A 13328-nucleotide genomic window follows, 5' to 3' on the forward strand; every position below is an offset into this window, starting at 1 on the left:
GGCAGAAGGGTGTAGCCCTGTGTAAGGCATTAACAGAACCCTGTCTGTTCACAGGGTTGCCCAAGTAAGCACCACATATATTCCCATGGAACAGAACCGTATTTTTTCCTTGGTGAGAATGAAGTTGCTGTCTAACAAATAAGCATTATAACAATGGCCAAGGCTCATTTGTGTGCGTTTGTGGAGCAGCGAGGGAGAGGAGTGGCTGGGCTTCTGATTACACTGGGGTGCAGTCCACTCCTGGCTCCTCTGGCTGCCGCTCTAATCTTGCTGTTAATGGGACCCAGGGGAGAGCTGGGCCAGGGCAAGAGCAGACACTCTCCTCCCCCATTGCCCAGGGTGTTCTGGAATCCACGCCAGCCCTCACCTGTTGAAGGCGTTCACCAATTAGCCTTTCCTTGCAGGGCCCACACGGCCCTGGCATCTGCACCTTACACCTCACCCTTCCCGGCCTGTGGTCCCTATGGGGTCCCTCCCCCACCACCCTTGTGCTCTAATTGCCCTGTGGCCGCAGCTCAGACCTGGCATGGTGGTGTCCTTAGGGAGCCTGCTCTGGTCAGGAGCCATGCTAGGGACACTCTCTGCAGGCATCCTACCCCCGTTCCAGGCAGAATTCCCATTAAAAAAACGAATATGAAATATCACCTTGAATTGACAGAGTGCTCTCCAGTTTACCCAGTGTCTTCACACCTGCTTTCTCACCTGGCCCTCACAACAGTCCGGTCTTACTGTATTATAGTCAAGGGAAGTAAAGCTCAGAGAACAGGAGGTGCCTATGCCAAGTTAGATAGTTGGGAAGTGGGCTGCCGTGTGAACCCGAGTCTGTGTCTTTTCTGCTACCTCAGTGTTAAAAATCCCCACCCCCCCACCGCTTGCACCTGCTTTGAGGAAACAAAGAGTAAGCCCCCTTGTACCACAGCTGGGGGATCTTAGCATCCATGCAGACCTGGACTGCACCTGGTCAAAGGCCTCCATCACACCTTTATCACCTGGAGCCCTATTTAGAGGGAGAAACTGATACATGGTGGGGGAGGGGCTCAGGAGAAAGCCAGCATTGTCCCTGGAATCCCAATGCTACATTAGGAACCCCAGCTGCAGCCTTGGCCTTATTGGAGCCCGATGACAGCACCTTGAGATAGGCAGTGTGGGGGTGACTGCCAGGTGCAGGTGAGCAGACTGCCTGCCTCCTGACTGGGCCTCGCAGGGAGCCGTCCTGAGCCGAAGATGGGCAAAGCCCTGGCCACCAGGCCACCAGGCTGAGCTGTCCTTGCTTCCTTCCAATGAAAATATCCCTCCCTGGGCCCCTTGCTGCTAAGTTGCTGGAGTGGCAGAGACTCGGTGCCTCTGAGTAAGCCACGATTTAATGCTGCAATTGACCAAATGCATATGCTCTTTTTGTAAGCGATTGTTTATTTGTCTTCTGCCCAGCCAAGGGGAAGAGTGGTATTCGGTAACAGGCCACTCAGATGTAGTTCTGGGGCTGGGCAGCCTAAGGCTCCCCATGTCTGTAAGGCACGTGTTTGTGCCAAGGGTGGTGGGAAAATGTCAAATGTGGCTTGCCTTGCTCCCTGCCTCAGTTTCTCCTTGTGCTGTGTGGATCATCATTCAGCCTCATCTACTTGGAAAATGGATTATAATGACAGAAGTCTCTGTGGCACAGCTTAGGGCCAAGAAAGTCAAGGATGAGGGCTCCTTATGAAGTGGAGGCAGGAACATGCAAGGCCCTGAGGATTCCCAGCATGCCGTAGGCTGCCCTTGGCCCGTCTGGCAGGTCGCGCACCCTGCTCTTATGTCCGGCAGGGAGAAGGCACCGTCCTCTTTATCTGGATTTTTCTTCCTTCTTTTCTTTCTATCCCTTTTACCATCCACCACCTGTCTCCTCCCCCATCCCCTCAGTTTAGGAAAGAACCATAAAGATCAGATTAGACCTTGAAAGCTCCCTCCTAACTTTGACTTCTATATTGTTTTATTTGGGGGGGGGGTTGGGGGTTGTGTTTGGCCTGGGCTATTGGACCAGACCACGCAAGAAAGGCCAGAGGGGATCAAAGGCGTGGTGCAGACATCTGCTCTGCACGTGGCCTGCCCGGGCCTGCCCCGGCTCTCCCCAGCTCTGCCCCCAGCTGCCCCCATGATAAGAAGGAGGGGAGAGGTCGGAGAGAAGTCTTAGATGCTCAGCACATTGTCTTCCCTGAGACGGGCAATGCCTGTTGCCCCCCACCCCCCATCCTGGGAGGGAGCTGAGGGGCCCCCTGAGTCCCTGGAAAGCTCAGAGTTGGCCACTTCCACACAGCTCCGCTGGCAAGAGTCTGCCTGCTGGTTCTCCAGATGCCTTTTCCTCTGGCTGGATTGAAGCCTTTAAAAAAGTGACACCTTGGATTTTATTTCACTCCTTTTTCTGCAAAGTCCAAAGACGTTTACAGGCGTGAGCTCTATAGGCTTTATGGAAACCCATCAAAAAGCAGGGCTTGTTTCCTTCATCTTTATAGAGTGGAAAATAAAAGCACGGGAAGACGGAATAACTCTTCTAAGGCCACACAGTTCTTCTGAGAAGGAGGGGGAAAGCCGGCATAGGTTCCTAGAGCCTTGGAAAAGTCTGTGCCACAGCAGAGCTGCTCGGGGGGTGTGCTGGGGGCTCCGCGCCAGTCAGGGCAAGGTCTTCTCCACTCGCCGGTAGGACAGAACCCAGCTGTGACCCTGTGCTCAAATGCAGATCTGGGAGCCTGGAATGAAACTGGGAGAGATTTAGCCAGAACACCGTGGGGAAAGGCTTTTGCTGTTGGTTCCCTGACTTCTGGAATTGTCCAAGTTTCAGGACACAGGGTATCCAGGGGATATTCTCTTTAAGGAATGCTCTTAGGTGTTCCAGTCATTTTTCAGGAATACAGTGTTTGGGAAAGGCTGAAGGAATGTTAAACGTATTTCTTCTTAAAAAGACTTTTCAGACCTTTCCTGTAACTAATCGTTAATAAGTCTCTTACGTGGTGTTAGAACGTACTATGTTTCAGTACAAAATTATTTGCCCAAGGAGCCCTGTTTTGGTAGAGCATCTTGGGGGAACTTGACTTCCACAGAAGACCCTTGGGGACATGCTGGTGTAGGTATGACAAGGCCAGGGTTGCCCATCTTCAACACGCTTTTAAAAAAAGCAGGGAGCCTGAGATGGGGAATCATGAGGCACCACGCTGGCTTGTTGAGTTCATTTGTGAACCTTCAACTTCTCCTATTTCTCTTTCCCCAACTGATTGTCTATACATGCCTCTGTCATGGTATTGTCATTCACGTGTTAATGTTTCTAGTTCTCTGTTCTACACTCTTGAGTCCTCATCTGGACTCTGCCTCATCTGGAGGCAAGTCTGCTCAACTTAGTAAGTTGTAGGTGTGGAGGCCACATTCCGTCCTATTCCTGAGGACAGCTCTCTGGAGCCCACATTCATGGGTGTTGACCCAGTGCTTGCTGGTGTAATGGTGATGATGGACAATCTAGGCTACCAAGATGGCGCCCAGAAGGGGTTGGAGGTGGGGCAGGGAGACCGTGGAGGCCAGGAGAGGAAAGAGACTCTAGTAATCTGTGGTTTGTTTGTTTTTTGTTTTTTGGGTTTTTTTTGCCATGGTCCTGCCACCTGCTTGGGCTTACTGTTGACAGGTCACCCAGTTTCTCTGGATCTGAGTTTTTTGTGTAAAAAAGGATTCTTCTAGCCCTGTCATTCCCTGACTTGGTACTTCTGCTTATTGCTCTGATGTTCCTGAATAATTTTTCTCCTTTTTAATTTTCAGCTCTTAACCATTGATGATAATTTCTGTGGCCTGGATATGAATGCCCCCCTGGGCGTGTCCGAGATGGTGCGTGGCATTCCCGTCTTCACGGAGGACAGGGACCGCATGACTTCTGTCATCGCATACGTCTACAAGAATCACTCTCTGGCCTTCGTGGGCACCAAAAGTGGCAAGCTGAAGAAGGTAGGAATGAGCTGCCATCATTTTGGTTATTCTGAAAGCCATCTGTCCCCACTGGGATGGATATGATCTCATGCTGTTTTGCTCCTTTGGCCCTGGTGGGCCAGTGACACAAGTGTGAGCTAAGGAGGTATGTTGCTCTTGAGGTCGTGAGTGATACCCTGTCCCGTCTCTGCCCTCGTGCGGAGGGTTGCTGCGGCAACCACAGTGGGTGAGCATGTCGGTGCCCCTCTTCCCTGGCGCTGGTGTGCTCGTGGAGGAGTTACCCCGCCTCACTAGGCCGTCCTGAACGGCGTGCTCTGTCCAGCTCAGCTTTGCGCCCTAATGCAAAGGCTTTCTCAGGTTGGTTGGGGAAGGTGGGCAGAGGCAAGTTATGTCCCTGTTCCTCTTGCTTCGGCCCTCTTGACTGGTGCAGCCACCTGGAATCCGTGCAGGGAAACAGATGCAGGAAAGTGCTGGACCTGCTGGAGTTGTTGACCGGGCTAAGTTAAGATCGTTGGATGAGGAAACTGTGGGCGTTGTGGGGGCACAGAAATTACTTGAGGTGGAGTAGAATGGTGTGATCTGGGACATGAGCTTTTCTTCCTCATCCTCCAGAAGCTTGCTGGCCTCGGGATACTGGGGGATGTTGGCCCCTCAGCAGTGTTGGGAGCACCCTTCCATCCAAGACTCCTCTCACGCACCTCTGCTCAGGCTTCTCGTCTCAGTGACTTGGAGCTGGTGCCCTAGAGAGCCCCCCTTGATGGGATTCAAAGCCCTAAGACAATGCCATACCTTCTGTTTTGTGTTGGCTGATAACTGCACTTCAGTCTTGTCCCAGGGAAATATTGGTGAATCCATGTGGAACTCCTACTTGTCTCATTTAGACTTCCCTTGGAATTCTCTGGATATTGTGTGATTCCACATGGGGCACTGCCCGGTCTGAGATAGCTTTGAGCTCTACTTTCTCTTTGCTGTGTTTCTGGGTATCAGCTGCATGTGGTCAAGGGGACATGTTCTCGGCAAATCTAGAAGACTTTGCCTACTCTCCCATCCTACTATGTAACAGCCTCACTATCATTTCTTTCTTTAAATTCTACATCTCTTGGAACAGGCGGTGGGGCTGGAGTGTGAGAGTACGGAGGGGGGAGGCGGGGAGAGGTGTGTATGAGGTGGGGGATGTGTGGGGAGTAGTGACACGGGTAGTATCTGGAAGAGGAAGCCTGTGCTGGTAAAATGCCACGAGGCGCCACAAGGCTGATGCGGGCGACGTGCCACCATCTGGTACTGCCCGGAGAGCTAACGGTGGCGCTGTAGTGGACGGCCTCACGTGTCAAATGCATGGTGTGAGTAACCATCTACATAGCTTTAGCAACTGTATTTCATGTTCCCTGCCGTTTTGCAAAGACTCTATTAAACACAAGCGAATGTTTTGCCGCTGCCTTGGCGTCTTGTGGTGATTTTGGCTCAGGCATTGAGCCGAACCTCGTGGACGTCCCAGAAGATGCCACATGCAAGACATAGGTGTGTCATCCTGGCGCGCCTCCTGTCCGGGTGGGGCCGCCTCCTGCCTCTCCGTCTAGTGCACACCGTGGCTCGTCACCTCCAACTGCTGTCAGGAGCCCGGGCCGACTCCGCTCTCTCCTCCTGCCTCTGTCCATGGCTTCCAGCTTTCCGTGAGCTGAGACTCAGGCATACAAACCATCTGAAATTGTGTCCAATAAGCCTCAGTATAAACAGAGGAGAGAAGGGCCCAGGCTTTGGAGCAGGGGCCTCGAGGGTGTTTCTGTTGGATGCTCAGATGATTTCATTCTTTATTATGATTCGGTGAGTTTGGTTTGCTTGAAAAGGGAGTTCTAAATAGCAAAGGCATTTCCATATGCAGTTCGTACGATGAGATGTCTGTTGGCCTGCTTTGCCTGGCATGATGGGTAAATAAGCACTATGGAGAGTAAAAGTAAGCAAGACAATTTGGGGTGCCTTACCTCTTTTCTCCACTGAGCCCAATCTCAGTGCAATGGAGAAGTAACTTACCCCAGTGCACTAGAAGATTCGCACCCGCTGAACTTCCTGCCCTGTACCATCGGGTCATTTACTTGCTGGCAAGACTGTGTAAGTAGATCCTGTAGGAGCTGGTGTCAGTGAAATAAACATTGAGAGTTCAGTGCACATAACAGAACAGACAGTTATTTTCTCTTGGGGGAGAAAAAGAGACGTGTTTCCCGGCCGTGGCTGCGTCGTAAACCCAAGACAGTCAACTCGCAAATGTGTGCTGTTGGTCAGAGGGCGGCTCGAGGTCAGTGGGGGCTGGCTGTCTTGCACCCGTGGAAGCCTGGCCCCTGATGGGAGGTCAGAGGGCAGCACATCTCCATGCGGTGGGCTGAGGACACCTCTGGGAGTCCGGGCACGCATAGAGCACAGAGACATTGCTCATAGGGCAGCCTGTAAGCAGAGCCTTGCCTTCAAGTGTCCCCAGAGGGCAGCCAGGCCAGCAACAACAAGCAACACCTGGCAAGGAGACTTCGGGCTTTATAAACATCAGGCTGGCATTCCCATTTTTTTTACTTTGGGGAGTGTATAGAAGAACAGTTCTGTTTCAGCCACCTGGGACGTTCCATTTAATTTCCAGAGCAATGGTGGGATTGCTGAAGCATAAACATTTGAGAGGTAAGAGCAGAGGGTCATGTGAGGGGGAATGAGCCAGTGGCCCTCCTGGGGAAAGCCGGGCCGTCGGGGCAGCCAAACTTTCTGCTCCATGAGCTCAGAGTGGCAGTCTTTTTAATAGTTTTGCTGGAGCCCAGCTATGGCTGCTGCGGACTCAGCACCGCTGGCCCAGGGGACGGTCTGAGTTGGGAAAGGAAGGCTGGGCCGCCGAGTCTGTTGTTTGAAATAATAAAAAGCAAAACTGGCCAGTTTATTTATTTTTTCGGAACAATAGAATTTCCCACCACCCCTGCTCGCTGAGCACCACTCCCCTTTCCTTGCCAGAACTCTGTATTGCTTTTCCCAGAGGCTATCAGACCACATTCACCTTTTGGGCAGAGGCCCAGCAGTGAGATGCTTTGGGGCTGCAAGAGGATTTTGCGGGAAGTTTTGTGAGCTGCTGAAACCAGGGGGTGAGAAGAATGAAAATCATACTGTAGCCGTAATTACAGAGTTGTCTTCTCTGAGCCCTGTAATAATCTCCTGTGTGTATCAAGGGCCGTGCAGAGTTCTTTGCCATACGACAAGGGACTCGAGGTGGGAAGGATGGGTGGGAGGGCTTGGAGGTTTGCTGTGGGTTTCTGGGGTCTGGGAGCTAGACTGTAGTGATCCATAGGCTGCCCTCAAAATTACTAACTTTTCCATTGTTTGAAAGGTGTGGGTCCTCATCATTTACAACCTTACCTCTGATGACCATAATTTCACTCCTTTAGTGCACACATCACATGAGGCAGAGGGAAAGGAGGTGAGGAAAGTGCCAATTTGGATGTCTTTTATGTTTTCTGATGTGTGCGTGTGTGTGTGTGTGTGTGTGTGTGTGTGTGTGTGTGTGTGTGTGTGATGGCCGGTATGGGCAGCTTTTCCATGGTGAGCGTATAGGCAAATGCTGTTAAGAAACGTGGCATAGAAATGCTACCGTCACAAGGAAGTATTTAGGAACTTAGAAATAACCCATAGACTGTTAAAATTTCAACTCCGGGTTTAAAGAAAAAAATCTTAAGGCAAACACCATCCCGATCTGCTTTAGGGTATCTGTATAAACCTGAAAAATCTTTGTCCCAAGTTGGGGTAATGAGGCTGGTGTTGCCTCAGAAGGACAAAAATCTCTTTGCTTGAGTATTTTGGCCGGAGCCCTCTTCCCTTGCCTCTTGCATTCCTACCACTACGTGCTCATATTTTATGGCTGCTGTTCAGCAGTGAGTTACTGCCTGACATTAGGTGGGAGAGACTAATGTTCATCGTGAGCCCAAACATCATAAACTCCCACTTGAGGTGTGATTGCTCCTTTCATTTTGTGATTGCATTGCTGCTGAATGTTTAGCTAGGTGAAACTGTTCACACCTAAGGGGCAGAGCACTTTGTGGATACTGGTTAAGCAGAACCCAAGCTGGTCTGATTCATAACTTGTGGTAGGATATGTACCCACGTGTGTGACATGCCGAGCCTTGCCAGCCTCTCTTGATAGGAATTCAGCCTGTGTCAGCATGAGCATCAACAGGGGTGGACACCATGAAAATCATTCTTACTGGGAATTAGTATGCACGTTAACGTCAATTGCCTGAGTTAGCTTTTCCTTGAGCCTCTTTTGAAATCGATTTGCCTGTGTTCCCCCACACCCCGACCATGGGTCCAGAAGGGCAACCAAACAGAAGTGGAGTGTGGTAGAGGGAGACCCACCTGGGTCTGTATCATTCTAACCGTAAGTTCTTAGGAATGGATGCCGTGGTGTGTGTGTGTGTGTGTGTGTGTGTGTGTGTGTGTGTGTGTGTGCAATGCTTAAGTCACAGAGGAATATCAGATCAGAGATGTGTAGCTACTGCTTTGCAACTTCCTAAATGTATCTGAGAATTCTTAACACTCGCTGGAAATTTGAGTCAACTTTGAAAAAGAAATTCAGACCATAAATAGGACTCTGAATGGGTGAAGGCACACGAAATCAAATGGAGCTAGAGTGTTGGAACTCCACCTTACCTGGGGACCCCGAGATTGGAGCACAGGTGCATTATCTGGTGTAGGATTTGGTCAGTGCGCTCCGGTATGAGTCTCTTCAAACAGAGCTGCTGGCTGGTTTGCATGTGGTTAGACACTTAAGCAGGAAGGAAAAGAAATATGGAAGAATCAATGCTGGACAGTTTCCATGGTGGAAAAAGACCATCAAAGCATTTTTGTTTGATTGTTTTGTCATGTTGTTTCTGCAGTTCCCACTGCTGGTTCTGCAAGTATGAAGCCTGTGTGGATGTGAGGCTGTGGGGTACGTGGAGAGGAGCTGAGGTTGAAGGTGCTGCAGACGGAAGAGCGTCACAGATGTTCTGGGGGGAGGGGGGCATACTCCTTCCACTCATCTCGCATCTCTGCGGTGACAAGAGATGGCTGTTCTGTCATTAGTCCTTCAGGCCTGGGGACCCCAGGACTGGCCTTCAGACCGACCTCACCTCATGCCAACTGCCCACTTCTGGTCCATCTCCCACCTTGCGCAGTCTCCCCTGCTGGGGTTTAAGCCTTCTAGTCCATGCCATATCTGGTACATGCGGAGAGGAGCCTAAGCTGGTTGATGTCCTCATGGGCATATCTTCTGATACTGAGCGATATGAAGTCTCCATTCAGTCATCCTTTTTACATAAGTGTATCCCCACTGGCACTCACTTCTTGCCCCTTGCTACTTTTCACTACTTTGCTCTTGGGCCCACCCATAGTCCCCGCATGTCCCTGGTATGGGGGATCTCAAGTGATCTCTCAGAGCAGACCTGAGCAGGCTTGGGGAGGTGTCCTCACGACAGAGCTCCGGCCTCAGCCCCTCTCAGAGCAGCTTGACCCCGTAAGCTGGGGCATTGTCTCCTTCTCCTCCTGGCATCCTCTAGAAATGCACTTTGAGATCTCCAGAAAATACTACCTCAGGACCACTTGTCATTTTATTTTCCAAATGATTATTAGTAGTGCACATGATTTAAGGAGATAGTCTTAAATGAGCTTTGCCAAGTCAAGATTTACTGATACATGTGTGCCACTTTTTTGAATCATATGTGTGTGTATATATATATACATTCGTGTAGAATGATCCTGATCATAAATTAAAATGCAAAGACGTTAAAATTGAAGAGAGTGCTGCAGAAACACCCCCAAATCATAGAGCGCACTCAGTCAGCTGATGCTCAATGCCAGACACGCTGGAGGAATTTATCCAGTGACACATGCAATTGAAGTAAAATATTGTGCTTTACAAGAACATATCATTAAAATGAAAACTAGCAGCATATCAGGAGTCTGGCCATGTAACCAAGACAACAAAGATGGGGAAGGATGAAAGACATGGTGTACCCGAGGAAGAGGGAGGAGTAGAGGCGAGAAGAGGACGGGGCCCCCAGCTGCAAATGGCCCCTTATTGCCAGGCTCGCGTCTGCTAGAACCCGCATCAGAGGAGAAGAGGGTCTTTCTGTCCGCAGCAGTGAAGGCTCTCAGCGAGGGCAGGAGCAGGGGAGGGTCTGCGTCTCCTGAAATCACTGTACTTTCTCAGCCAACTTTGGTGGAGTCAGCTGGACTGACTCAGGACCCACCGGTAGGAGCTCGGATTGAAGTGTCTGCTTCTAGTCCCTACTTGTGAGCAGGTGACTTCTGTGAATGTGGCCACATGGCTGGCCTCTTGGGGGTGTCACAGTGTTTTTCCCAGCAGCTTTGGCTTCGCGTAGGGGCATTCGTGGGGACTTTTAAAATAGCTCTTTCAAGTCTGCTGTAGTCACTCCATACCTTCTGTCCTGCCCCAGGTGACACAGGGGCACTATTTATCGATGGATTGCCCCAAAACGTAGAGCCTTAGACAAAACAACGCTTATTATCTCATAGTTTCTGTGGTCAGGAATCTGGGCACGGCCTCACTGGGTGGTTCTGGTTCGGGGTGACTGACAGACTACAGTCAGGGTGTCAACTGGGGCTGGAAACGGGGATGATCTGCTTCTAAGATCATTCACATAGCCATGGGCTTGCCTCTGGTCCTCACTGGACACATCATGGGGGCCTCTCCACAGTGGCCACTCACACAACACGGCAGCTGAGAGAGACGAGAGAGGGGTAAGCAAGCTGAAAGCCACGGTGTCTTTGAAACCTCATTTCAGAAGTGGCATCCCATCGCCTTTGCTGTGTTCTGTTCCTCAGAGCTGTCAGTCATGTGGCCCGGCCCACCTTCAGGGGGACGGGCTTCCAGCTTCCACAGAGGCCTGAATACTGGGAAGCAGGGGCCACCGGGGTCCTTTTAGAGGCTGCTTACCACCCTCGGGCTCTGTGTCTGGGCCCTGGAGGGCACCTGAGCCAATAGTCTTAAACTGCCAGTTAGTTGCTAGTGGCACGAGAAAGGGCACAGCCCGGCTCAGGGACAGATGTAGCCAGAGCACTGAATCCGGCTTCCGGCTCCCTGGGGTTTGATCGTGCAGACATGTCAGAGAACCCAGGGACAAAATGGGAAGATGGCCTGCCATGTGGCCTGCCATGCCCGGGGCCAGAGGCTGAGAAACTCACCTGGGAGCTCAGAGAGGCAGCCCCAGGCGCTCTGTTAATCTTAGAGAAACGGTGATGGTTTATGATGGTGGATGAGAGACTTATGTCAAGTCAGTAACTGCGGAGAGCTCTTCGTGGCCTCAGAGAATCTATGGCTCTTGGCTTTGCTTCATTGGGAATCACCTCTTTCCTTAGGAAGGGGTCACTTTCCTAGTGATGGGGTTGGCAGGAAAGAGGATGGGAAGGGAACTATAGTGCTTCGAACGCCCAGGAAGTGCCAGTCACTGTTCTAGGTGTTTTCCATGCATAATCCTCAGCATTTCCTTTGGGGTAAATTCTACAACCTCCATTTTACACATGAGGCAAGAGACTGAATAACTCCCTAGAGGTCACACAATTTGATCTAAGGTCTGCCCTTTGAGTCACATGTATGCTAATATCACGGACTCTACTGAGGTTGTGCTCTCGGGCTGTGGGCTAACGTCACCTCCACAACCCTGACAGAAGGTGGTCACCTGGCCTCCCGCACCTGGCCAGTGTGCCTGTTGGCCAGAAACTTCCTTTCATTCCCTCAGCTCCTACGCTGGCTCAGGGCCTGGTGCTTGAGCTTGGGTGGTTATAACTGATTGCCCATCTCTAGGTACTCCCCTCTTTAATTGTCCTATGAATTTTGCCAGATTCATCTATCCGAAACAACTCCAATCCTATCTGTTTCCTAGGGGAAAAAAAAAAAAAGAAGGAGAACAGTTGCCTCATCCAGGCTTCTGTGGCCCCTGCCTGTCGCCCCACATGGAAATGGCCCGGCTGCACTGTCCTCCCACTCAGCCCTTCAGCCCTGGCCCCTCACATTTTGAGTCCTCAAGGGCCCTGGCTAAATTTAAATACCAAGGAAGCGCCTCCCACCTGAGAAGCAATAGGATTCCCACCTACCTGGCAGTTCTCCCTCCTCCCCGGTTTCCCTCTGGAGGAGCAATTGTGCTGGAGCCCCAACCCGCAGCAGAGTGGGCGGCGGCTTTGGGGAGGGCCGGAGCTTTTCTGGGAAGCAGACAAGCTGTGCTTTTCCACTTGCCACTGACCTGCTGCCTAGGACACACTTGGACGTGTCTTTGTCTTTAGCTTCTCACCCGCATGCTCTCTCCCAACAGCCTGGGGGACTGTGTGTCGTGGTTCTTGATGGTTTTTCCCATTGCGAGTCATCCAGGGTCCCTGTCTTGGCTCATTTGGAAGATGGGGGCCTCTCCTTAGATCCCAGAACTGCTTTGCAAGCCCTGCGGAGCTGAGGACCTAATTACACCATCTCCTTACCACTCCTGGTCAATTTTGAGCACCTCCCCCAACCAATCCAGCCCGCCTTCTTTTTCTCCCCAAATGCCCATCCCCCTAACCCAAGCTTCTTGGCTATGCCCTTGGTCTTATGCTTGCTTGTCTTTGTCCACTGTCACCTCTCAGCTCTTGCCTGTTGCTCCTGTCATTACGTCGTATTGTACTTGTGCCTCACAAACGTCCACTCACAAACATCATCCTGACCGATTCACCCAGGACCACTGTGAGGCTAGTGAGAGACCTGGGGCAGCCCTGGCTCCACAGTTCCTTTCTAGATTTGGTGACCTGAGGGACAGTGACTTAAGGGGCACCTTTTCCCCCAAAGCCACCACTCGACGCCCATCACCAGGTGACATTATCTCCATTGTTCCCTGCAGAGCCCAAAGCTCAGGACAGTGAAGAGTGGGACCCCACTGTGATCTGGGCAGCATCAAGGCCGCAGGGAGGCTGGCAGCACTGACTACGTCATGCCTCAACTAGGCTGTGGGCTTTTCTTCCTCCAGTGGAAAGGTCATGGGCTCTGGGCAAGAGATACAAGTCCGTCTAAGGAAGCCAATGAATCCTCTTCCACATGGAAGAATCCTTTTCCATAAAGGACACATCATGTATCCATTTTATCAGTTTGAGTTTTTATTCAGTCCCGTTTTGATTACCCAGAAGTCACAGGCAATCAGATGTTTCAAAATCCGTAGCTGAGAAGTTCTTCTGAAAGCAGGTTATTCTCTTCACATAAAAAACAGTTGATTAACATAGCTGGATCTTTGTCCCAGCGCATCTAAATCTTCCCAGTTAGACTTCCAGGACCCCATACAGTGCTGTCCGAAGGTAACCAACGGATCTGAAGACTGACTGTGGAGGCTTATAGCTCCGGGTGTGTGTCAAGA

The 13328-nt window shown here is 51.1% G+C and overlaps 1 protein-coding gene across 2 annotated transcripts in view; it reads left to right on the top strand.

Moving 5' to 3' along the window:
* Window positions 1-13328, top strand: part of PLXNA4 (plexin A4) — a 590507-nt gene that overhangs the window by 246149 nt on the left and 331030 nt on the right. For both annotated transcript variants that reach the window (XM_087860822.1, XM_045792629.2), the window contains one exon: window positions 3775-3957. In XM_087860822.1, the coding sequence (XP_087716948.1) occupies window positions 3775-3957 (183 nt within the window). The remainder of the gene's footprint in view (window positions 1-3774; window positions 3958-13328) is intronic.

The sequence above is a fragment of the Ursus americanus genome, chromosome 3, assembly GCF_024610735.1.
Source record: "Ursus americanus isolate L20-20 chromosome 3, mUrsAme1.1.p, whole genome shotgun sequence".
Lineage (NCBI taxonomy): Eukaryota > Metazoa > Chordata > Mammalia > Carnivora > Ursidae > Ursus > Ursus americanus.